Source organism: Rana temporaria, chromosome 11 (assembly GCF_905171775.1).
Source record: "Rana temporaria chromosome 11, aRanTem1.1, whole genome shotgun sequence".
NCBI classification, from domain to species: domain Eukaryota; kingdom Metazoa; phylum Chordata; class Amphibia; order Anura; family Ranidae; genus Rana; species Rana temporaria.
The window spans coordinates 142,841,045-142,867,307 of NC_053499.1; the positions used below are offsets into that span (position 1 = coordinate 142,841,045).

The 26,263-nt window shown below is 49.0% G+C and overlaps 1 protein-coding gene across 1 annotated transcript; it reads right to left on the reverse strand.

The window, feature by feature from the left end:
- Window positions 1–878: 878 nt before the first annotated feature.
- Window positions 879–25,006, reverse strand: GOT2 (glutamic-oxaloacetic transaminase 2). Its single transcript, XM_040329293.1, has 10 exons — window positions 24,894–25,006; window positions 14,714–14,870; window positions 8,194–8,322; window positions 7,423–7,482; window positions 4,403–4,564; window positions 4,159–4,263; window positions 3,366–3,516; window positions 2,992–3,157; window positions 2,748–2,898; window positions 879–1,342 (listed from the first exon to the last, which is right to left on the reverse strand). The coding sequence occupies exons 1-10, from the start codon at window positions 24,956–24,958 to the stop codon at window positions 1,220–1,222; spliced, it is 1,269 nt and encodes a 422-aa protein (XP_040185227.1). The 5' UTR covers window positions 24,959–25,006; the 3' UTR covers window positions 879–1,219.
- Between the last annotated feature and the right edge of the window lie 1,257 nt (window positions 25,007–26,263).

The following is a 26,263-nucleotide window of genomic DNA, read 5'->3' on the forward strand; positions in this document are numbered from 1 at the left end:
GGACCGTGGATCTATGTTTACACACACAGATCCACGTTCCTGCCGTGATCGTGGGCAATCACGGGTGGGTGCCCGGCGGATACCGGGTCCCGAGCGATGCCACACCCCCCCCGGTGGCTGGGAAGCCTAGGACGTCATACGACATCCACCCAGGATGGGAGATCCCATCTGTGGACGTCATATGACAATGGGCGGGTAGGAAAGTGCCTAAAAGAGGTGGTGACATGTCGACAAAAAAATAAAAAAAATAAGGGGGCATACTAAATGGACCACGGGGTAATTTTTCTGCAATCGCCTTTCTTTGTCTCCTATCTGCCTGTCACCTTCCCTCTGAAGAGCGATCACTTTTCAGAGGGCCAGCAAGGTCTGGTGTCGGTGCAAGCGTAGATGGGTTTTTCAGAGGCCTTTTCCACATGTTTGTACCCATGACTTATAGTTAGGGTGACCACATTTCCAAACTGCCATTCAGGGACATCCCCCCCCCAAAAAAGATAACTTTTTATATAAAAAAAAAAAGTGACCCCCATGGTTTTCACCGGTTCATCCTGGGACCTGTACTTCTTCACTAGTTGGGGGGGGGGGGGGTCGCATCTTCAGCTCTTGGTGCTAGGGGGGACATGGAGATCACTCATGGCACAGACATGTGTCATATGCAGAGCCCATGAAGAAAGCCAATTACTTGACTCCATCATATATGCGTTACATGGTTGTAAAGGGGTTGGTTGAAAGACTCATGCAGGGAAAACGACCCCCCCACCATAGCATGTACACCTGAAGTGTAGTAAATGGTCCAGCACCCCCAGTTTACTTGTGATGTAGCAGTGCCAATTGAACCAGCATTGGGGGGGTGTTATTGAATCAGAGGCGACACAGAAAGCTGGAGATTCCCAGATGGACTTTATTGAAGCAAATACATTCAAAGCTCCCTCCTCCCATGCCTGTACCCCGAGACCGGCAGAGGGGGAAATGGGAGACTGAGGTCACATGATCTTATCTTTAAAAAGGTGGTGAAATGGTTTTCTATCAACAATGGACGCCTGCCATCTCATCCAATCTGGCTGCATCTTCCAGAGCTACAATGTCAAGCTCACACACAGGGAATACTGGGGTCAGTAACAGTTCTAGGGGGATGAAAAGTGCTAATTATGAGGGTGTAAAGTTCTCTGTACCCCAGACAGGACAACAAGGATAAGTGCTTTGGATGATGGCTCCTTCCTCTTTATTTGGAGACTTGGTGGATGGCGTGTGCCAAATAGCCAACATTTCCAGAAGTGACACCGGCGACAGAGATGCGGCCGTCCTTTGTCAAGTAGATGGAGAATTCTTTCATCAGACGTTCCACCTGGAGAAAGATGATTATAATATTATAAAAAGGAAATAAGAATTGTGCACTGGTTGATATGGGTACTGTGACAGAGCCAACCAGAACAGGGGGCTTTTGAAGGACGACTGCAGGGTGGCCTCTTGCCTACTATGGGCCCTGGCTTTTGAGAGGGGCTCCATTTTTGGGAGGTGTGTGTCTGGGGGACCCTGGGAGTGGTCTTGCTTTGGATTTAGGTCCTTCCTTGTCTCCCCGAAACACAGACCTGGGAATCTAGGCATAGAATAAAGATGTGGGGGCCTTTGTCTAAGGCAGTCATTGCTGGTTTAGGCACTGACTCAGCAGATGTTAATATAATAAGCTCAAAACAACCCGATGCTGGGGTCTCCTGCTTTTAAAAAAAAAAAAAAAAAAAAAAAAAAAACAGACATCTTTCTCCCATTATATGCCTCCAAGGTGTGAATTTGAATTGTTAATAGAGTCACCAATTTGTCCATCTAATCCTTCAGAGATTTGGGCAGCCCTAGGTCTTCTTACTGGGAAACTGGTGCCAACAGCTTAATTACCGTTTATGTTGGCTGTTACTTAGCCATTTTAATTATGAGAAAAAAAAAAGAGAAAGATTCTGTGGGCGTTTACAATAAAGAGAGTTCCAGTTTGCACCCAAGCTAGTGTCGTCTAGTTCTTCAGTCGCTCAGCTATGATACCTGGGTCCTGGTTCCAGACTGGTGGAAGCTGCATCTTGACATAAGCATCCAAGCTGGGTGCTAGGCGTTCCATCACAGATTCAAGGACACTAGGGCTGCAACTAACGATTATTTTCATAATCAATTAGTTGGCCGATTGTTTTGATTAATTACCTTAGCAATTTTGCTGCGATTTGCATTTTTTTGGGCCAATTTTTTTTTTTTTTTTTTAATTCTAAACACAAATTGCCGCAAAAACGTATTACATGCTTTTCTGCAGCTTCTCCATTTAAGTATATTAAACAAAAAAATAAATAAAAACAGCACAGGTATGCATTAAAAAAAGTCCTTGCCCTTTACAAATATGCAGCAGCTGAAAAAAAAAGCATGGATGTGAACGTGTCCCATAGGAAACAATGTAAATGAACTGTAGTGCGTTTCTGCAAAAAAAAAGTGTGAACCAGGCCTGAGATGTTTAGTAACATAATGGGGTATATAAAAAATATATATAAATAAGCTACTGTAAGGGGTTAATTTACTGTGGTACAGTGAAAGTAATATTTACAGTAGCGATTTGCTCTTTTTTGTACTATAAAGGGAAATTTTTTTTTTCAACCCCATTATGTTACTGGCCGATTAATCGATTATGAAATTAATCGATTAATTGTGATAAACCAACAGAGGCAGTCAGTGAGTACACAAAGTATGAGATCCTTTTAATTATTTCAATGGCAGCTCACCTGCTCTGGGCGCAGACCGGTGAAGCAAAACATGCCAATCTGGTCACTGATGTGCTGCCAGCTGTGAATGGAGCCCTCCTTCTTCAGGTTGGACACCAGTTGCTCTCGCATGCTGATGATACGATTAGCCATCCCCTTTACCTCCTGCAGCCTGTAGAGGAAAAACAAAAAAAAAAAGTGAATACGTTTACACCAACACAGAACAGAGACAGAGGGAAGGAGAAGGGTGATGGGTCTGGCGTACCACTCGCTGCGCAGCTCTGGCTGAGTCAAGATTGCTGCCGCTATCCTTGCTCCATTCAGAGGAGGGTTGGAGTACATGGGACGAATAAGGATCTTCAGTTGAGACTCCACCCTTTTTGCTTCTTCAGCATCGCTGCACACCACAGTGAAAGCACCAACACGTTCACCTGGAAGGAGGGAGGAAGCCTAGAATCAGCAGAGTTTCCACTTACCCAGAACATACAGCTAGTGCCAGCTTGTCAAATATATTCTGCAGCATCCAGAAGCCTACTATAGTCAGAATTATGGAGCCAGAACCATATTCTTGGCAAATAAGAGCAGTTTGTTTCAGATTGATTTACAACACTTGCTATGTAGTAAATTCATATTACTCACCGTAAAGCCCCATGTTTTTGGCATATGACTGGGACAAAACCACATTAAGACCCTCCTGGATGAAATGGCGCACGGCCCAGGCATCCCTGTCTATGTCTCCACTTGCAAAGCCCTGGTAAGCCATATCGAAGAATGGGAAGAGGCGGCGGCTCTGGAAGGTGAACAAAATACATTTTTCTTCCTCAGAATAAAGTGTTAGTGAACACCAAAACTACCCCCACAGACTCCTCCCCCACAACCAACTTCTCAATTTACCCCACGACCCCCTACCCCAGTGCAACCTGCAGCCTCCTCATGTCACACACAAATTTACCCCCACAAACCCTACCCCAATCCAGCCTGCAGACTACCCCTTCTAATACACCCCCCCATGGGCTCTGCCCATTCTACACCAAAGCCTCTTTATGCCACACCCCAATGTTTCCCACAACACCCTACCCCAATCTAGCCCAGTCTCCCCCCTCCTACTACCCCAATCTACCCAGCAGACTTCTCATGCCACCCTCTAAAATGCACTCTGCAAACTCATCATCCCAACCTCCACTGCTCCAGTCTCCCCCAGCCAAGTCCTGCATCCCAGCTCTCCTTCCCCTATTACAATAAGAAAGGCTCAGAAGTTGCCTGCAGTTTCCTTTAAGGAACAGGAAGTAAACAGAACTTAGAAAAAGGTCTTGCTACGCTATGAACTTTAGGTTAAGTTTAATGATTACCAATTTATAAATTATTTTGTTCTACCTATAACCAAAAAAGGATCTACACAACGCTAATAGTGATCAGGGTAGAAGAGAAATACCTTGACGATGGCAGCAATCTCCTTCCACTGCTCCTTGCGGGGGTCCACTCCAGTGGGGTTGTGAGCGCAGGCGTGGAACAGGATGATGCTCTGTTCTGGGATTTTCTGTCGGCATTGGAAAATAAAAAAGTTTCCTGAAACCATGACTACAAAGTGCAGAATGGGGTGGCGGGGAAAATAAGAGGTGAGGGTTGGGTATAGGAGATGGAGAGAGCACATGAGTGCCGGATGGGATTCCACTTACCGAGATATCAGCCAGAGCACCAGCAGAGTCGAACCCACAGGTCTTTGGATCGTAATAGCCATAACTTTTGACCTCCAGCCCAGCATCCCGGAAGATGGGAGTGTGGTTACCCCAGGACGGTTTGGGCAAATACACATCACGGCTGAACTTGTAGAATCTTTGCTGTGAAAGAAAATCTAGAAATTAGTCTGACTGGACTGAATATTGCAGTCGTGACACAGAGTAGAGATTCGAGGTCAATGTATCAGTTGATCACCTCCATGCACCCAGTCCCATCATCCATTGGGGGGGCGCACCTCCATGTGGACAGTTCCTTTAGAGTGCCTCCTTGTTTGCTTTACATTGATGAGCAAGACACATTCCACCAGAAAGCAGTCTACGCTCGTGCCCTGAATAGCAATGCATGCAAGACAACACTAAGAGCTGCATATATGATTTCTGTCACTTCTACTCTGCGCTCATTTCCAGGGCAGAGGATTCATTCTCCACTCAAGAGTCATTTAGCGAGTACGAAAAAAATATTTAAGATTGGTATGTGGAACCACCCGCTCTCTTAACAAATAATGTGCAATCTTCTTAGACAACTTGGTACGATTCCATTATATCACAGAAATATTATGCATGCATAGTTTGTATAGCTTTCCAAAAACAATTTGTAAAAAAAAAAAAAATTAAACTGCAAAACAATCCTTGGTATAAATACGTTTTTTTTTTTAAAAATGTGTCCGATGACAAATTTTCAAATATTGGTGTCAAAGTGCCAAGCCATGCTCCCCTCCTATGTGCCCTCACTCAACAGCTCATAATGGGTTAATCGCCTGTATCGAAAGAGGATCTGTGACGTAACCGACGAGTTCCCATATGCAATATTCACTACTCTCAGTCCTCTGACTGCTATTGATGGTTGACCCTAGCTCTTGGACACCCAGAGCTCTGCCCAGTTGCCACCAGCCAAATATACTGATCACTTTTTGATTACACAGAAATCCGGTAATCACGACGGACATTTGTGCAATTGTCCTCAAAGACTGAGATGCAGATCCACTTCGTACCTAGCACACATAGGACCATCAGCATTCTACTTACTGTATAAACTTGAGTATAAGCCGAGGCCCCCAATTTAACCACAAAAGTTTTTTTTTGGACGCAAGTAGAAGCCTAGGGTGTCCATCTGCATGCCTCACTGTGCCCATGACTAGACTGATGTTTAACATGGGAGTCTATGGAAGGGGTGCCCGGCTTTGGAGAGGGGGAGAGGGAGAGACAAAAATGAAGAAGTGCTCCCCAGCCAAAACTTTGCACACCTGTAGAGGAAGAGTGGGGCTACATGTGTGCCAAGTTTGGGGCACCAGGTCTCCAAAGTCCGGGTGCAAAAAGGTGAATCGAGTATAAGCTGAGGGGGCATTTTCAGCACAAAAAAAAAATACAATTTGCTAAAAAAAAACTCTGCTTTTACTCCAGCTCGAGCCTCCAAGGGTGTTGACACACGGGAGTAACACCTAGGAAGTCCTTTTGATAGTTATATGGCCATTGGCCGTGGCAGTACCATGTGTACACTTGGCATCCGGGCGATTGTTTGCATGCCATTCACTAGTGGTTCTGTGTGTTACCCTATATGAGGGTTTATACCCTTGACCAATTTTAGGCGATCATATTGTTAATATACAATACATTTTACCAGGGCTTGACAAATCCCAGTCACCATGGCGACTAGAAATAGGGTCCTGGCGACTTGGCTTGGAAGGGGGGGCAAAAAAAAGAAAAAAGAAAAAAAAAAAAAAAAAACACTTGGAGCTGGCGCCATCTGGTGGTGAGCCGTTGGTATTACAAGTTATTACCACCAGATGTGAGCTGGCGCCATCTAGTGGTGGCCGTTGGTATTACAAGTTAAGCATTACAAGTTAAACAGCAATTCTAATGTAATTTTTCACTATTTTCACTGCAATCTTCCTCCCTCCAATTAGAACCCCCAAACATTATATATATTTTTTATCCTAACACCCTAGAGAATAAAATGGCGATCGTTGCAATACTCTGTCACGCCGTATTTGCGCAGCGGTCTTACAAGCGCACTTTTTTGGGGAAAAATTACACTTTTTTTAATTAAAAAACAGTAAAGTTATCCCCATTTTTTTTTTATATTATGAAAGATAATGTTACGCCGAGTAAATTGATACCCAACATGTCATGCTTCAAAATTACATCCGCTCGTGGAATGGCGACAAACTTTTACCCTTTAAAATCTCCATAGGCGTTGTTTAAAAAAATTCTACAGGTTTCATGTTTTGAGTTACAGAGGAGGTCTAGGGCTAGAATTATTGCTCTCGCTCTACCATCGCGGCGATACCTCACCTGTGTGGTTTGAACACCGTTTACATATGCGGGCGCTGCTCACGTATGTGTTCGCTTCTGCGCGCAAGCTCGCCGGGACGGGGCGCGTTTTCTGGCTCTCAACTTTTTTAGCTGGCTCCTAGATTCCAAGCAAATTTGTCAACCCCTGCATTTTACATACTTTTTGAACATAAGCTGTCCACACTCTTGGTACTCGTTTCCCTGTCCTAGGAGGAAGATTTTTCTCCAAATGGGGGGGGGGGGGGGGGGGGGGGTGGGAGCACGGCTTGGCACTTTGTCAAACACATTTTAAAAGAACTTATCATATATACCAAGGATTGTTTTGCACAAAGTACCGATTGCACTATAAAATAATTTTTCCCTTATTTATTATTACAAATATTATTGGTTTTTGGAAAGCTATACAAACTATGCATGCATAATATAATTTTATGTGATTGGATTATAGAATGATACCAAGTTTTATAAAAAGAATGAACATCATCATTTGTGGAGACAGTGCTGGTTACATATACCAATACATCTTAAAGAAACAAACCTTTTCAAATCCGCCGTCCTTCCAATTTTATTACTTAATCACAAAACACATTGCAGCGCATGGATTACTTTATTTAAAATACCAGAATTACCTCTTTAGACCCCCATAATCATGGTCATCTCTCACTCACCAGGAAGCTGGCTCCAACCCGCAGAGATCCGGTCCCAGAGATGGTCTGCACTGTGATATACTGGAGAGAGACAGAAGAGAACACAAGTCACTACCAGACACACACCAGACTATCAGAGCTAATAACCGTGCGCTTAGGCTACCATAGAAGCTCTGGAGCCCCAGCCTTGGTATTGGCTTGAGGGTGGAGAACCAACAATTGGCTGCTTCCATCAGATTCCTCATATAGGTGCTTCCCCCCCCCCCCCCCACCCCCAAAGAAACAAATCGTTTTCTTTACACATATATTGGGGGGGGGGGGGTGACATCTGGTCTGATCCATGCGGTCAGGAATTATGGGAAGCTCACAGGAGGATCTGTCCTGTTCATTAATCTAGAAGTGGTGCCCCCTGGTGTAGAGGAACAGTATTGGTGTGACCAGAATCTCTGAACACAGGACAATGAAGTAACCATCGGATGAGATCTGTGTTTAGTTCACAAAATACTTTACTGGCTTTCTACACCATGTCTACTGCAGGTGTGACCACCCACCCCAGCTATGTACAGCTGTGGACCACCCACCAGCCCATGTAGACTCTCCCACCCCAGCTATGTACAGGTGTGAACCGCCCACTATTCTTGACAAGCCCCATCCCACTTCCAACTTTGTACAGTTGTGAGCTGCTCGCCATTCTCGGTAGGCACCCACCACCTCCCCATCAGAGTATGACAGATGTCCACATACAGATTAGCAGGGTCAAGGGGGCAATAACAATATCAATCCAAGACTTACCCGGCCACACTGAACCACCTCCGCGTTGTCCCCAAGTGCTAGCTGAGCCGATGCCCGGGCAAAGTCAGCCAGTCCTCCAATAGGCAGGTACTCTTTGTCCAGATGTTTGGCTGCCAGCTGAGCCTCCGCCTGAGAGATGGAAATCAGTGCAACATTAGTGATGGCTAGAGAGAACTGCTATGGACAATGTCAGCCGGCAGAGGATTGGTCCTACCAGCGCCAAAATAACTGTAGATCATAAGGCTTACCAGAGATTACCAGTGCCCAAAATATACCATAGGGCCTACAGGAGAGTGCCAGTACCAAAATGATAGCTTTGGTCCTACCAGAGCCCAAATGATACCATATAGCCTACAGAAGACTATCGGTATCCAAATTATACCAAATCAGGGCAACTGAAGACTACCAGTGCCCAAATTCTAGCATAGGGTAGACCGGAGTGTACCAGTACCCAAATTATACCATAAGGCCTACAGAAGACTACCAGTGCCCAAATGAAACCATAGGACTTATTGGAATGTACCAGTACCCAAAGGATCCCATTTGGTCTGTTGAACACCAGCCCAAAACAGGACTACCACAGGATCGGGCCTCCCAGATACTACCATTACCCATACTATACTATGGGGTCCAAGAGAGATTGTCAGTGCCAAAATGATAGCACCGAGCACCTGCCACAACCTTCGACTACCAAACACGTCTAATCTATGCAATCCAAGAATTACTTTTCATGGAACGTTGTGCAGAGGGTTGGCTTTGTGTCCATCATTCTACTTTGGTGAAATTGTAGTCACCAGCACAGGAAGCAAGGAGGAAATTTCTAATTTGGCCACAGATAGTAAAAACCTGATGGAGGGTTCTAGCCTGTCTCCACTATTCAAATCTGTGGCTGGACATACATTAAAATGGAGTCTCGATGCTAGAGAACATACACCCTGCCTCCTAGCACTATGCTGGACCATACACTGTCCTTCTCAGCACCATGCTATACACAGTACTCGCTCAGTGCTGTGCTATATTGGCAGTGCCTGGCACCTACAGCACACCTTAGATTGGAGAAGGGCAAGCCTTCTAGCCCTTTGTATGAAACTGGATTCTCGCCATTCTCTGTATTCGGTCTGCATCTTTGATTCAGAGATCAGACAGACAAACAGATTTCCTGGCACACACATGGCAGGTGCAGAGTGCAGCACAGTGATCAATGCCCGCACTGTTATCAGCTATGTCTGCCCCATAGAAGGATTTGAGTTTAAACACTCCTCCAGGGTTATGAAGGGACAGCAGGTACCTGGGTCACACAGGTGATTGTGCCATGCATTCATCACATGCCAGAGGAGCGATTGGTGGCAGCTGACGCAGACAGCAGTGAGGAGAGAACATAGACTCTGGAAAAATTCCAGCAATGTCAACAGATGGTGGCGAGTCTCACATAGAGGGCACCAATGAATGTTGTAACTCCCAGCAACCAAAGTTCACTATTCAAGGGTATGCATAGCATACTGCACAGATGGGAGGTAAAGTCTGGTCACTATGGGTTACCACCACTAGCCACATCATTATTTCCTTGTAGGAGGACTTAAAACTGAAATTGAAGACAAACTGGCTGTGCCCTGACGGGAGCTAAGATAATTAAAGAATGGAGGATGGTGTATGACATCACTATAAAACAACGTGACTCCAATTTTTCTGACAAGCCACAGCATGACCACAGATTTGTGTGAATCTCCAACAAACCAGATGTAATGTGTCATGTGACCGTCTCTACCCAGAAACCAGGGAGGGTGGAGGAGAGCGATGTTCAAGGTGTGCAACACAGCAGTTATGAAACACCGGGCAAACGTGGTTCTAAATTCTGGATGGAGCAAGAAGATCCTCCCACAGGTTTTACAGCAGTCTCTGCTCCCCATTAGGTAGATTCCCCTTTTTGTCTGGAGTTCCCCCTCATCTCTGCCTGCCCCAACCTTAACCAGGAAAATATGGACGAGCAATTCTGGGTGAGCCAGCACGATGCCAAGTTCCTAATTTGTCCATGAACAGGCCACATACACACTGCAGACAGGTCTGGTTCTATAGTGTGTGAGTCGTATTATAAGATTATGGCGCTCTCCTGGCAATACCCAACTCCCCACAGATTAGCCCTCCAGTGATGTTCTATACCCAGTTCCCTATAGATTAGATCCCCCCCCAAATTATACCCCCTCACCACCAGTAATACCCAGCCCCCTGCAGATTGGACCCCCCCCTCCCCACTGCTGGTAGCATCCAGCAGGGTGCAGATTAGACCCCCCACACTGCCAGTTTATTGACCTGGCTTCCCACAGATTAGACACCCACTGCGGGCATTATCCAGCTACCAGAAATGGTAGCTGGATAATGGCCCCCTTGGAACAAAAGCCCCTCTTGACAGCAATATCCAGCAATATGCAGGTTAGGATGAAGGAAAAAAGCTGGGACAGCCGCACTCCAAAAAAACTCCTCCTTTAATTAAAAATCACAAAATACATGCCACAGCAAAAAACAGCACAACAAAAGAAAAGCTGACGTTTCGCACTATGCCTTTCTTTTCTTTTGTTGTGCTGTTTTTTGCTGTGGCATGTATTTTGTGATTTTTAATTAAAGGAGGAGTTTTTTGGAGTGCGGCTGTCCCAGCTTTTTTCCTTCATCCTAACCTGCATTTTGATTGCACTGCCTGCACCCCAGGGGCGGATCCAGAGTCTAATCTCGGGAGGGGCACTGCCAAAATTTCTGCAGGCAATTTGTAGGGGCAATGGCTGGTGTAGGCGCTTCAATCATCACGGCACCGTGGTTAATATGGTGTCCGGATGATTGAAGCACATAATTTCAATTATTACTGTGTGGGAGCAGCCAGGTGGAGGGGGAGACAGGGGGGGGTGCAGCCAGGTGGAGGGAAGGAAAAAGGTGGTTGCAGCCAGGTGGAGGGAAGGAAAAGGTGGTTGCAGCCAGGTGGAAGAGAGGACAGGGGGTTGCAGCCAGGTGGAAGAGAGGACAGGGGGGTTGCAGCCAGGTAAAGGGGAGGACAGGGGGGTTGCAGCCAGGTAAAGGGGAGGACAGGGGGGTTGCAGCCAGGTAAAGGGGAGGACAGGGGGGTTGCAGCAAGGTGGTGGGGAGGACAGGGGGGTTGCAGCCAGGTGGTGGGGAGGACAGGGGGGTTGCAGCCAGGTGGTGGGGAGGACAGGGGGGTTGCAGCCAGGTGGTGGGGAGGACAGGGGGGTTGCAGCCAGGTGGTGGGGAGGACAGGGGGGTTGCAGCCAGGTGAAGGGGAGGACAGGGGGGTTGCAGCCAGGTGAAGGGGAGGACAGGGGGGTTGCAGCCAGGTGAAGGGGAGGACAGGGGGGTTGCAGCCAGGTGAAGGGGAGGACAGGGGGGTTGCAGCCAGGTGAAGGGGAGGACAGGGGGGTTGCAGCCAGGTGAAGGGGAGGACAGGGGGGTTGCAGCCAGGTGAAGGGGAGGACAGGGGGGTTGCAGCCAGGTGAAGGGGAGGACAGGGGGGTTGCAGCCAGGTGAAGGGGAGGACAGGGGGGTTGCAGCCAGGTGAAGGGGAGGACAGGGGGGTTGCAGCCAGGTGAAGGGGAGGACGGGGGTTGCAGCCAGGTGGTGGGGAGGACAGGGGGGTTGCAGCCAGGTGGTGGGGAGGACAGGGGGGTTGCAGCCAGGTGGTGGGGAGGACAGGGGGGTTGCAGCCAGGTGGTGGGGAGGACAGGGGGGTTGCAGCCAGGTGGTGGGGAGGACAGGGGGGTTGCAGCCAGGTGGTGGGGAGGACAGGGGGGTTGCAGCCAGGTGGTGGGGAGGACAGGGGGGTTGCAGCCAGGTGAAGGGGAGGACAGGGGGGTTGCAGCCAGGTGGTGGGGAGGACAGGGGGGTTGCAGCCAGGTGAAGGGAAGGACAGTTGGGTTGCAGCCAGGTGAAGGGGAGGACAGAGGGGTTGCAGCCAGGTGAAGGGGAGGACAGAGGGGTTGCAGCCAGGTGGAAGGGAGGACAGGGGTGTTTCAGCCGGGTGAAGGGGAGGACAGGGGTGTTGCAGCCAGGTGAAGGGGAGGACAGAGGGGTTGCAGCCAGGTGGAAGGGAGGACATGGGTGTTTCAGCCGGGTGAAGGGGAGGACAGGGGGGTTGCAGCCAGGTGAAGGGGAGGACAGAGGGGTTGCAGCCAGGTGGAAGGGAGGACAGGGGTGTTTCAGCCGGGTGAAGGGGAGGACAGGGGGGTTGCAGCCAGGTGAAGGGAAGGACAGTTGGGTTGCAGCCAGGTGGAAGGGAGGACAGGGGGTTGCAGCCAGGTGCAAGGGAGGACAAGGGGCTGCAGCCAGGTGGAAGGGAGGCCAGGGGGGTTGCAGCCAGGTGGATGGGAGGGTTGCAGCCAGGTGAAGGGGAGGACAGGGGGGTTGCAGCCAGGTGGAAGGGAGGGACAGGGGGGGTTGCAGCCAGGTGAAGGGGAGGACAGGGGGGGTTGCAACCAGGTGGAAGGAAGGACAGTGGGGTTGCAGCCAGGTGAAGGGGAGGACAGGGGGGTTGCAGCCAGGTGCAAGGGAGGCCAGGGGGGTTGCAGCCAGGTGCAAGGGAGGCCAGGGGGGTTGCAGCCAGGTGCAAGGGAGGCCAGGGGGGTTGCAGCCAGGTGCAAGGGAGGACAGGGGGGTTGCAGCCAGGTGCAAGGGAGGACAGGGGGGTTGCAGCCAGGTGGAAGGGAGGACAGGGGGGTTGCAGCCAGGTGGAAGGGAGGACAGGGGGGGTTGCAGCCAGGTGGAAGGGAGGCCAGGGGGGTTGCAGCCAGGTGAAGGGGAGGACAGGGGGTTGCAGCCAGGTGGAAGGGAGGACAGGGGGCTGCAGCCAGGTGGAAGGGAGGACAGGGGGCTGCAGCCAGGTGGAAGGGAGGACAGGGGGCTGCAGCCAGGTGGAAGGGAGGACAGGGGGCTGCAGCCAGGTGGAAGGGAGGACAGGGGGGTTGCAGCCAGGTGGAAGGGAGGACAGGGGGGGTTGCAGCCAGGTGGAAGGGAGGCCAGGGGGGTTGCAGCCAGGTGGAAGGGAGGGTTGCAGCCAGGTGAAGGGGAGGACAGGGGGGGTTGCAGCCAGGTGGAAGGGAGGGACAGGGGGGGTTGCAGCCAGGTGAAGGGGAGGACAGGGGGGGTTGCAACCAGGTGAAGGGGAGGACAGGGGGGGTTGCAACCAGGTGGAAGGGAGGACAAGGGGCTGCAGCCAGGTGGAAGGGAGGACAGGGGGGTTGCAGCCAGGTGGAAGGGAGGCCAGGGGGGTTGCAGCCAGGTGGAAGGGAGGCCAGGGGGGTTGCAGCCAGGTGGATGGGAGGGTTGCAGCCAGGTGAAGGGGAGGACAGGGGGGTTGCAGCCAGGTGGAAGGGAGGGACAGGGGGGGTTGCAGCCAGGTGAAGGGGAGGACAGGGGGGGTTGCAACCAGGTGGAAGGAAGGACAGTGGGGTTGCAGCCAGGTGAAGGGGAGGACAGGGGGGTTGCAGCCAGGTGAAGGGGAGATAAGTTCTTACCTTGGATGATAATAGTGGAATCATTGGCTTCCTACAGCCTCATGGTCTCTCCCCCCCCCTGCTCGGCATGTTGGGGGCTGCAGTCCTCCCAGGGAATCCTCCTGTGGCCTGCTGGTACTACATGTCCCATAATCCTCTTGGTTGTGCTTTACCAGCCATTGGCTCTGAATGTAGCCAATAGCATCAGGCATTGCCTGGTGAATGAGAGTTACTGGGCTCAAGGAGGAGAGGGAGGGGTGGAAATCCCCCGCAACTGCAGCTCTGCCTGTGTCCCTTCACAGAGAGCCTGTCAGCAACGGCTGATGGGGTCGGCATCAGCACAGTCTGCAGTGCAAAAAAATGTTCGGGGGGGGAGGGGGGGTCAATTGACATGCACAGCAAGGCAGTTTAAAAAAGCCTGATTTAAAAAAAAAAAAAAAAAACGTTTTTTTTTTTTTTTTTTTTTTTTTTTTTTAAACCAAGCGAGTGTGACATGATTGTCTCGGGGGGGGGCAATTGCCCTGTTTCCCCCCCCCTGGATCCGCCGTTGCTGCACCCTTGGCTCGGACCACAGGAATCAGATTACCTGGTTCTCTTTGAGCGGTTACCCACTCTCCAATATCCAGCAATAGATGAGCCCAAAGCAGGGGCGGACTGACCATTGAGTCACTCGGGCACTGCCCGAGGGCCCCATGCCACTAGGCCCCCCCCCCCCCATCAGCGTTGCCAGGCTCAGTAAAACCAGGGACAGTATGTAAAAATCTGTTTTTTTTACATCTGTCCGAAACCGACATGCTTTTGATGTGAAGATCCAGAGGTTTTTAGCTGCCCCGCCTCTGCGCTGCCTCCTGGCGTGGTGGCCATCTGTAAGCCCGGGGGCCCCATAATCTTCTATTCCCCATGAGTTGTCAGTCCGCCCCTGGCCCAAAGACCCCCTCCCTGCCTGTTCCTCCCAGTAATATCTTGTTCAGGCAAATGATTCCCTCCCCAAGTAATAGCCAGTACAGCCCAATGATTCCCATGGCCTTCCTTACCTTCCGCACGCTACTCAGGACAAATGGCTTGCCGTTGTCATCTCTGTACGCTCCGACTCCCAGATTCATCTTCTTGGGGTTGGTGTCCTTCTTGAAAGCTTCAGTCACCCCCAGGATGGCATCAGGGGGGCCCATTTCCACATGAGACCACCATGAGCTGCCAGGAGAACATTACAGATAATCATCCTCAGAGGCCTTCTAGCACCATTCTATTATTTCTGAAGCATCAATGCATTAACTGTAATGGCAAATATACAAGAACAAGTCTCCTGCGCTCTGATATTTTAAAAGGAAATGCTATGCAGTGGTGCAGTTCGATTAAAAGTTATCATCTAGAGTCTTGCAGCCCTCCTCAGAATCGTGGGTATTCATAAAACTATAAAAGAGAAGAAAAAGAGCGGAGGGCGCACCGACCTCGTGTGATACTGATAAAAAATATTTATTCAAATAATAAAATCAATGGTTATACTCACACATTAGGAGTTAAAAACAGGCTTTAAAAATGAATACAGCAGGTATCCAGCATCGTCAGTGGAACATGAGTAATCGTTTGGACCAATCAGTAGAAGTAAAAGCTGACGCGTTTCGGGGGCGTACCCCTTTCCTCAGAGCTGACGTGGTCTGCAGTGCTCCCTTGCCGTGGTGATTGTGGGACTAAATATACATACACACTCACAAATGCACATAGCCACACGCCCACAAGTGGGCAGGTAGACCTATGATGATAGGTCGCTGTCTGGGTGTACTCCTCCCAGATAGAGGGGGGGGGCCGTTTTATCAGGGGCCACACCTCTATATCCTCAGAACACCAGTCTCTTAAGTGAGGGTGGTCTCAAAACAGTAATGCAGTGTATGTTGTATTTTTTGAGACTGTCAATGCAAATGTGCACTGGCTCCCATCTTTGGCTAAACTGTTTATTTAGTTAGTTATTTTTATGGTTAGTGGTGTTCTGAGGATATAGAGGTGTGGCCCCTGATAAAACGGCCCCCCCCCCTCTATCTGGGAGGAGTACACCCAGACAGCGACCCATCATCATAGGTCTACCTGCCCACTTGTGGGCGTGTGGCTATGTGCATTTGTGAGTGTGTATGTATATTTAGTCCCACAATCACCACGGCAAGGGAGCACTGCAGACCACGTCAGCTCTGAGGAAAGGGGTACGCCCCCGAAACGCGTCAGCTTTTACTTCTACTGATTGGTCCAAACGATTACTCATGTTCCACTGACGATGCTGGATACCTGCTGTATTCATTTTTAAAGCCTGTTTTTAACTCCTAATGTGTGAGTATAACCATTGATTTTATTATTTGAATAAATATTTTTTATCAGTATCACACGAGGTCGGTGCGCCCTCCGCTCTTTTTCTTCTCTTAACTGTAATGGGACAGGCTGGACCCCCTCCCCAAAAACACAGGGCAGCAGGTCACATGACACGTATTTGCTCACACATAACACCCCACAAGGTTAATACACATCTGACATGCAGTTGGTGGCTGACAGCCGACGCAATACAGACTGATTTACTGACCATGCAGTAACCCATGGTAACCAGATTATACTGCCAGCACAGATTACAGAAGAGTACAATACAGGATTACCCCAAGAAGAACTGATCAGAGAACACTTGGAGTGGATGTGCCGGGGAAAAAAGGTCAGGGACGTAGAAGGTGATCTATAAATAGCAACTGCCAGTTAACTGTGCCCAAAATACCCCACAAAGGGTAAAGAGGGGGGGGGGGGTTCACAGACATTTCAGGAAACACCGCAGGAAATAAGGAAAGGTTGGTGACATGGAAAAAACAACTTCACCTTCTAAAAAAGGCCAAGCTGGGGCTACGATACTAGCATTAGGCAGGACTACACTGAGTTTGCACACGGAATGCAATCCATTACAGCAAGGATCCTCAAACTACGGCCCTCCAGCTGTTGCAGAACTACACATCCCACACACTGACATTCACAGACATGACTAGGCATGATGGGAATTGTAGTTCCTGAACAACTGGAGGGCCATAGTTTGAAGACCCATGCATTACAGCATGAGAATATTTCGTTGGGGGGGGGGGGGGGGGGAGGAAGGTTGCATAGCAGACAGGGAGCACAGTGGAGTTGTGGGGGGTGAGTTGGGGAAAAGACCAGAGGAGGAGTGCTGTGGAGTCAGGGAGGAGGGGCAGGTACCCGCTCCCACTTCTGGGTAAGATTGATCACGATCACCACACAACGATTGTGGCAATCTATGGAATTTCCAGTCCACCCCCCCACCGCCTTCTGGGAGAGACATACACAGGTCCCAGAAGACCGCAGGACCATTGAAAAAGCAGGAGAGCGCGACTCGCACATGTGCAGTAGGAAACAGCCTGTGAAGCCGCAAGGCTTCACTTCCTGTTACCCTTAGGCCCCTTTCACATTGAGGAGTTTTTCAGGCGGTAAAGCGCTAAAAATAGCGCTGCTATCCGGCCTGAAAAACTCCTGCCCAGCTACCTCAATGTGAAAGCCGAAGGGCTTTCACACTGAGGCGATGCGCTGGCGGGAGACAAAAAAATCTCCTGTCAGCAGCATCTTTGGAGCGGTGAGAGGAGCGGCATGTATACCGCTCCTTCCCATTGAAAACAATGGGAACCGCGGCAATACCGCCCGCAATGCGCCTCTATATAGGCGCATTGCGGGCGGTATTAACCCTTTATCGGCCGCTAGCGGGGGTTAATACCGCACCGCTAGCGGCTGATTTCCACGGCAATCCCGGCGGTATAGCGCCGCTATTTTTAGCGGCGTTATACCGCCACCGCAGCTCCCGCCCCAGTCTGAAAGGGGCCTTAGGCTCCATTCACACCTAGGCGCCTGAAGCGCGACGCCGCAACAGCCCCTAATACGCTGGAGGGGCGATTTTACATTGCCCTCTATGGAGATGGTTCACATATCCACGCCGAACGCCTGAAGCTCAAAACAAGTCCCGGACCCTTTTTGTTCAGGCGGCTTCGGCATAGGAGATGTGGACCTGGGGGTTAAATAGGGGTTTAAATCGCGACGTTTTGTTGCCGAAAATCGCGGTACAAAACGCCGCAATTTGTCGCCGCGATTAGGTGTGAATGCAGCCTTAATAAGGAGCACTCTCCAGATTTAGTAAATGAACCCGTGTTTAGTTTAGTTAGGACAGCTGAAGTATTACATTGTAACTTCTCTTATTACTGAGATCATATTAGATACATTAGTCAGTCACATGACAGGTGGTGGTGTGGGGGGGGTTCTGGTATCAGATGTAAATCCAATGTGATCCGAGTACATCAAGTACCCAATACTCACAGTACAGACACGGAAGTACACACAGGGACATGTGCAGAGTGCTGCACAGATAAGGAAGGAGCCCCAAGCCCCTGATCTCCCAGAAAATCCAGTCCACCCCCCTTCCCCAATCCCCATCAGACTCAATGCCGGGTTTTTTCTGTCACGGTACCTTCCACACCTTTCTCCCCCATAATATAGAATGGGTAATGGTACTTTACCCATACTATATTATTGGGCGCAAGAGAGACTGCCAGTGCTAAAATGATAGCACAGAGCACCAGCCACAACCTCTGACTACCAAACATGTCTGATCTATGCAATCCAAGAATTACTCTTCATGGAACGTTGTGCAGAGGGTTGGCTTGGTGTGCATAATTCCACTTCGGTGAAATTGTTGTCACCAGCACAGGAAGCAATCGTGTTCACAGCTTCTCCCCATAGGGATGTAGTCCTAAGGGAGGGGGGCGAGCACACTGACTAACCCCCCCCCCCCCCCCCAGCCAGAACGGCTCGGATGATGGGGGCAAGCTTACTGAGGAGGAAGAGGAAAGTTCAGACAAAGAAAAAAAAAAAAAAAAAAACAGTCAGAAGGAAAAAGGTAAGTGAACCAACAATGCACTAGCTTAAAGGAACCAATTTAGAAAATAAACAAACCTTTACAACCCCTTTAAGCCACAGATGGCAAAAACCTGATAGAGGGTTCTAGCCTGTCTCCACTATTCAAATCTGTGGCACATACATTAAAATGGAGTTTCTATGCTAGATAACATTCACCGTGAGGTTTATTTACTAAAGGCAAATCCACTTTGCACTACAAGTGCAATCGCTTTATATCTGAGGGGAAGATCTGAAATGAGGGGAAGCTCTGCTGATTTTATCATCCAATCACGTACAAGCAAACATGCTGTTTTTTTCATTTTCCTTGCATGTCCCCCTCGGATCTAAAGCAACTGCACTTGTAGTGCAAAGTGGATTTGCCTTAGTAAATAAACCCCCATGCCTCCTAGCACTATGCCAAGCCATACACTGTCCTCAGCACCATGCTATACGCAGTACTCTCAGTGCTGTGCTATATTGGCAGTGTGTGGCACCTACAGCACACCTTAGATTGGAGAATGGCACGTTCTAGCCCTATGTATGAAGCTGGATTCTTGCCATTCTCTGTATTAGTTCTGCATCTTTGATTCAGAGATCAGACAAACAGATTTCCTGGCGCACACACATGGCAGGTGCAGAGTGCAGCACGGTGATCAATGCCCGCACCATTATCAGCCATGTCTGCCCCATAGAAGGATTAGCGTTTAAACACTCCAGGGTTATTAAGGGACAGCGGGCCCATGGATGACACAGGTGATTGTGCCATGCATTTATCACATGCCAGAGGAGTGATTGAACAGTGTGGCAGTGACCCCATTTAACCCCCCCTCCCCTCTTGGGCCCCAGGCCATGAATCCTGAAATCCCAGAAAAACCGGTCCATTCCCCCTTCCTAATCCCCATCAGACTCCATGCCAGGTTTTTATCTGTCACAGGACCTTCCGCACAGCACGGATTTAACCCCCTTCAGAATAGTGTGGCAGTGATCTCATTTAAAGGAGTTGTAAAGGAAAATGTTTTTTCATCTTAATGCAATCTATGCATCAAGGTGAAAAAACATCCGAGGCCACCGCCGCCACCCCCCCACTAGCCCCCGTTATACTTACCTGACCCCTCGAAAGTCCCGCACGGTCCAGATATTATCTTCGCCGCTCAGCCTGGCCACTGATTGGCTAGAGCGGATGGATCGAGAGCAGCGCAGAAATTGGCTGGTGCTGCTGTCAATCACATCCAGTGAAGCTGCGCACTGAGGGGCGGGGCCGAGTGATACAGTGAGCGGCTATGGCCGCTCGCTGTATCACAGGAGTGCGTCCGTAATTAGTGACCACCATGCGAGCTCTCGCATGACTGTGGTGACCAATTGCGGGGAGGACCAGAGACAGCCGCTGAGGGACCCCAGAAGACGTGGATCGGGGGCACTCTGTGCAAAAACGAACTGCACAGTCGAGGCAAGTATAACATGTTTAACCACTTCCATACCGTGCCATAGGGAAATGGCGGCAGGAACCCCTCGCCAATCCGCGATTGCCGGTAATCACGGCAGGAGTGTGGATCTGTGTGTGTAAACACACAGATTCACCTCCTGTCAGCGGTGGAGACCAATGTGTGTTCCCAGTACAGAGGAACACACATCGGTCTCCTCCCCTTGAGAGTCCCCTCCCCCCTACAGTTAGAACACACCTTAGGGAACATATTAACCCCTTCAACGTCCCCTAGTGGTTAACCCCTTCCCTGCCAGTCACATTTACACAGTAATCAATGCATATTTCTAGCATTAATCGCTGTATAAATGTGAATGGTCCCAAAATTGTGTCAAAAGTGTCTGATGTGTTCGCCGCAATGTCACGGTAAGAAAAAAAAAAAAAAAAAAGAAAAAAAAAAAAAAGCAAATCGCCGCCAATACTAGTAAAAAAATGTATTAAAAAAAAAATGCCATAAATCTATCACCTATTTTGTAGACGCTATAACTTTTGCGCAAACCAATCAATATACGATTATTGCGATTTTTTTTACCAAAAATATGAAGAATACGTATCGGCCTAAACTTAAAAAAAAAAAAAAAAATGTTTCCTTAAATTGTGACATTTATTAAATAAAAAAATCATGTTTTTTTTTTAAATTGTCGCTCTTTTGTTTATAGCGCAAAAAATAAAAACCGCAGAGATGATCAAATACCACCAGACGAAAGCTCTATTTGTGGGGGGAAAAACATAAAGATTTAGTTTGGGTACAGTGTTGCATGACCACGCAATTGTCATTCAAAATGCAACAGCGCTGAAAACTAAAAATTGGTCTGGGCAGGAAGGGGGTGAAAATGGCCTGTATGAAAGGGGTTAAAAAAATAAATAAATTTACTTTAGTGACCCTTTAATACATGTGGTTCTGTCTCCATCAAACAAAACACTTCTGATGGAATATTCCAACAAACCACCACGAGGGTGTACACCCCGGGCGGCCATGCTTGTGAAGTCCATGTTGGGTAATGGCACACAATGGGGGTTGAGTTACTGAAACTGGAGTGCGCAAAATCTGGCGCAGCTGTGCATGGTAGCCAATCAGCTTCTAACTTCAGGAGGGGGAGGAAGCGGGATACCTGGATAGGCAAGTGTCCTTATATTAAAAGTCAGCAGCTACAAAAATTTGTAGCAGCCGACTTTATATACACACAATCACACACACACACACACACAATCACACACACACACACACACACACACACAATCACACACACACACACACACAATCACACACACACACACACACCGGGCTGGAACTTCGTTTTGAGCTTTGACAAAGAAAATCTGGAAGCCGATTGGTTTCTATGCAGAGCTCCTCCAGATTTTGCACTCTTCAGATTTAGTAAATCAACCCCTTTGTGTTAGTTTAGCGATCCCAGGACAGGTGAAGTGTTATGAAGCTGAAGTTAGCTTCTTATACAGGTTGGATGTTTGTTTAGTAAATAATCACTTTTGGGAATATTTACTAAACAATCATCTGCAATGTTTATAATAAAATTGTGAACATTAGCCACTTCAGCCCCGGAAGAATTGGCTGCCCAATAACCGGGCAATTTTTTTTTGCGATTTGGCACTGCGTCGCCTTAACCGACAATTGCGCAGTTGTGTGACGTTGCACCCAAACAAAATTGAATTGACTTTTTTTCACACAAATAGAGCTTTCTTTTGGTGATATTTGACCACCTCTGCGGTTTTTATTGGAGGGAGGAGAAAGAAAAAAAAAAACAAAAAACGCAATAAGCGTATATTGATTGGTTTGCACAAAAAAGTTATAGCGTCTACAAGATATGGGATAGATTTATGGCATTTTTTTTATTATAAATTATTTTTATTACTAGTAATTGCGGCGGATAGAAAAAGGTCCTGGACTGCCGCACTCCTTAAAATGATGTCTTTATTATACAAAGAAAATCCAAAACACAAAAAACAACCAAGTAACGGCGGCGATCCGCAATTTTTATTGTGACTGCGACATTATGGCGGAAACTTTTGACACCATTTTGGAACCATTGTCATGTATACATCCATCAGTGCTATAAAAATGCACGGATTACTGTGTAAACGACACTGGCAGGGAAGGGGTTAACCACTAGGGAGCGAGGAAGGGGTTAAGTGTGTCCTAGGGAGTGATTCTAACTGAGGGGGATGGGCTACATGTGACACGACATTGATCATTGCTCCTGATAACAAGGGAGCAGTTGATCAGTGTTCTGTCACTAGGCAGAACAGGGAAATGCCTTGTTTACATAGGCATCTTCCCTTTCTGCCACTCCATGACACGATCGCGGGGCACCCGGCAGACACAGAGTACGCGGGTCCCACGGAGCACGCTGGACAGCAGATTAAAAGCAACGTACCTGTACGCGGCTTTGCCTGCCCATGCCATTCTGCCGACGTATATCTACGTTAGGCAGTCAGCAAGGGGTTAACAAAAATTCTGTCTCCCTAAAATGCCATGCATTTAAAAAGGGGCAATTCTGAATAAATATATGAAAACCCATCTTGGCTCCTCACCCAAATTCCACTTGTTAAAACAAGTGGAATTTGGGAGAGGCCAAGATGGGTGTTCATATAGGAATAGCTTGGCTTCTTATTCGGAATTTCCCATTGAAATGCATGGGTGACAGGCCTGGGGGTCTTATTTTACAATTTCTATCATCTGACTCGGGCCAAATTGAACTTTCCTATATAGTAGGATGCCCAATGAGTAACAAGTGGAATTTGGGTGAGCCAAGATGATTTTCATATAGAATACGTTATTTTTATGCAGCATTACCCCTTTAAATACATGGCATTAAGCCCCCGTTCACACCTAGGCGTATATACTCCTGTAGTGTGACGCCGCAGCCGCCCCTGAGACGCTGGAGGGGTGATTTCACATTGCCCTCTATGGAGATGGTTCACATCTCCACGCTGAACGCCGAACGCCTGCAAACAAGTCCCGGACCTTTTTTTCAGGCGGCGTTCGGCATAGGAGATGTGAACCATCTCCATAGAGGGGCTGCATTCAGAATCGCCGCGAGGTACAAAACACCGCAATTTGCGGGACAAAATGCCGCGATTTTGTACGCCAAGGTGTGAATAGGGAGAAAGAATTGTTAAAGGACACAATTTACTAAACAGTCTGCAATGTTTATAATAAATGATTTTTGTGAATGAAGATCCAACCTGAAGAAGAAGCTGGCAGAATTGAGCTTCATTGAAATGTTACATTGTAACTTTTTATTACCGAGATCATATTAGATACATTTAATATGTCAGTCACATGACACGTTGTGGTGGGGGTTGTGGCATCAGACTTGAGATGTAAAGCGAACACTCGCACTGTACAGACACGGGAAGTACACACACGGAGTGCTGCACAAAAGGGGGAGGGGCATATTGGGCCCCAAGCCATGAATCCGATCTCCCAGAAAATCCAGTCCACCCCCCCTTCCCAATCCGACTCCATGCCAGGTTTTTTCTGTCGCAGAACCTTCCACACAGGAAGGATTTAACCCCTTCAGAACAGTGTGGCAGTGATCCCATTAAATTCCCCCCCCCTCCTTCTTAAGGCCCTCTATACAGTGCTGGTGGTGATCTGCACAAGGTGACAATATATGGGGGGGTCACCATACAAGTGACTCTTCACCCGATGGTTCCAGTCCCCCCCCACACTGAGCACAGATCCCCTCTCTGACCTTCAATCGTCCTTGTTACCCATGCAGAGTAGAGGTGACCCAAAATCACTACTGCTAGCACACTGGGAGGGGGGGGGGGGTTATGTGTCTACAGCCCAGGCCACATGCCAGACTACAGGGGGACTACAAATCTCAGCTTTCCCTACACTGTTCACCAAAGAGAAAATAGAGGGGGTCTACAAATCCCAGCACACCAGAGAGAAGCCACAGGGGGGAGGGGGGACTACAACACCCAGCACTGCTCACCAGAGAGCTAGAGGGGGGAGGGGGGACTACAACTCCCAGCACACCAGAAAGAAGCTACGGGGGGGGGGGGGGACTACAACTCCCAGCACACCAGAGAGAAGCTACGGAGGGGGGGACTACAACTCCCAGCACTGCACACCAGAGAGAAGCTACAGGGGGGGGGGGGGACTACAACTCCCAGCACACCAGAGCAGAGAGAAGCTAGAGGGGGGGACCACAACTCCCAGCACACCAGAGAGAAGCCACAGGGGGGGACTACAACTCCCAGCACTACTCACCAGAGAGAAGCTACAGGGGAACTACAGCTCCCAGCATTGCCCGCACTGCTCAGATAGAAGAGGGGGGCTACAACTTCCAGCACTTGCCAGCAGAGAGAAGCTATGGGGAGGGGGGAGACTACAACTCCCAGCATTGCCTGTGCCACTCACCAGGGAGAGGTTACAGGGGGGGGGGGACTATAACTCCCAGCATTGCCTGCACTGCTCACCAGAAATAAGCTAGAAAGGAGGGGGGGGGGGGAACTATAACTCCCAGCACTGGTCACCAGAGAGAAATTACAGGGGGGGGGGGACTACAACTCCCAGCATTCTCTGCACTGCTCACCAGAGAGAATCTATTGCTCCCTCACACATGGCCAGGTGCCCCAGATACTCCAATCCCCATTTCCATACATGAACAGGGGCCCCATATACTCCCCCCATCTGCACACATGTACAAGGAGCCCCATAGACTCCAATTCTCTTCTGACACATGGCCAGGGGCCCCATAGCCCACCCTCTCCCCCTTTACACTGACATGCGCCCCATAAAAGCCTCGGGCTCCTAAACCACTCAGTAGCCCGAAGACAGCCAGACCTACCTGGCTCTGGCCCCGAGGGACCCCAGGCTGCTGGGCCGGAACCGGAGAGATGTCAGCAGAGCCATGACTGAGGAGAGAAAGCACCGAGACCGTCGGGAAATATTACAGGGTCACCCGACCCCGCCCACCGAATCACACACACCCCCTGGTCTGACTCCGCCCATTCCCAACCAGCGCCCCCCGCCGTCCCGGAGGAGTCACTGCACTGCCAGGAGGACCTGTGCAATCATCCCAATAATACTCATTGGGCCAGATTCAGGTAGATCCGCGCAATATTTGCGTGGGCAAAGGGCAACGATTTTTGCTCTGCGCCCACGCAAATATTTTGATATGCCCGCGATTCACGGAGCAGTAGCTCCGTAAATTGCGCGGGCGCTATGCTAAATAGCCCGGCGTAAGGGCGCCTAATGTAAATGATCCCGCCGGGGGCGGGAATCATTTAAATTAGGCGCGCTCCCGCGCCGAGCGAACAGCGCATGCTCCGTCGGGAAACTTTCCCGACGTGCATTGCGGCAAATGACGTCGCAAGGACGTCATTTGCTTCTAAGTGAACGTGAATGGCGTCCAGCGCCATTCACGAATCACTTACGTAAACGACGTGAAATTTAAATTTCACGAGCGGGAAGGGCGGCTATACTTTAGCATTGGCTGCCCCTGCTATAGCAGGAGCAACCTTGGGCTAAAGTCGCCGTACGGAAACTCCGTACCTTGCGTGCGCAGGGCCCGCGCAACTTTTGTGAATCGGTGGTAGTATGCAATTTGCATACTATACGCCGATCACAATGGCCGCGCTCCCTAGCGGACAACGCAAGAATGCAGCCTGAGATATGAAGGCATAAGGAGGCTTATGCCTGTCATATCCTAGGCTGCAGTCCGCGTAGCGATGTTCCTGAATCAGGGGCATTCGCTACGCGGGAGCAAAACAGCTATTGCGCCGCGCAACCTATGGTTGCGCGGGCGCAATAGCTTCTTGAATCTGGGCCATTATATTATTATTTGTATTATTCTATCACAGGTAGCACAGGTAGTCCTGTAATATTATCGTCATCCTCATTATTATTATTATAGAACCTATAATATCATCATCCTCATGATTATTATAGTATCATTCACTACACCACCAGGAGAAGCTGTAATATCATCATCCTCTAATATTATTAATGTTTTATTATCAATGTATCACCAAGAGAACAGATATCATCATTATCGTCATTATCACCCTCATCATCCCCCTCCTCATTATCATCACTGCACCACCAAGAGACCCTGTATGATAATTATTATCCGTCTACTCATCATTCTCCTCCTCATCCTTATCTACATCCTCATCATCATCATTCTCCTCCTCATCCTTATCTACATCCTCATCA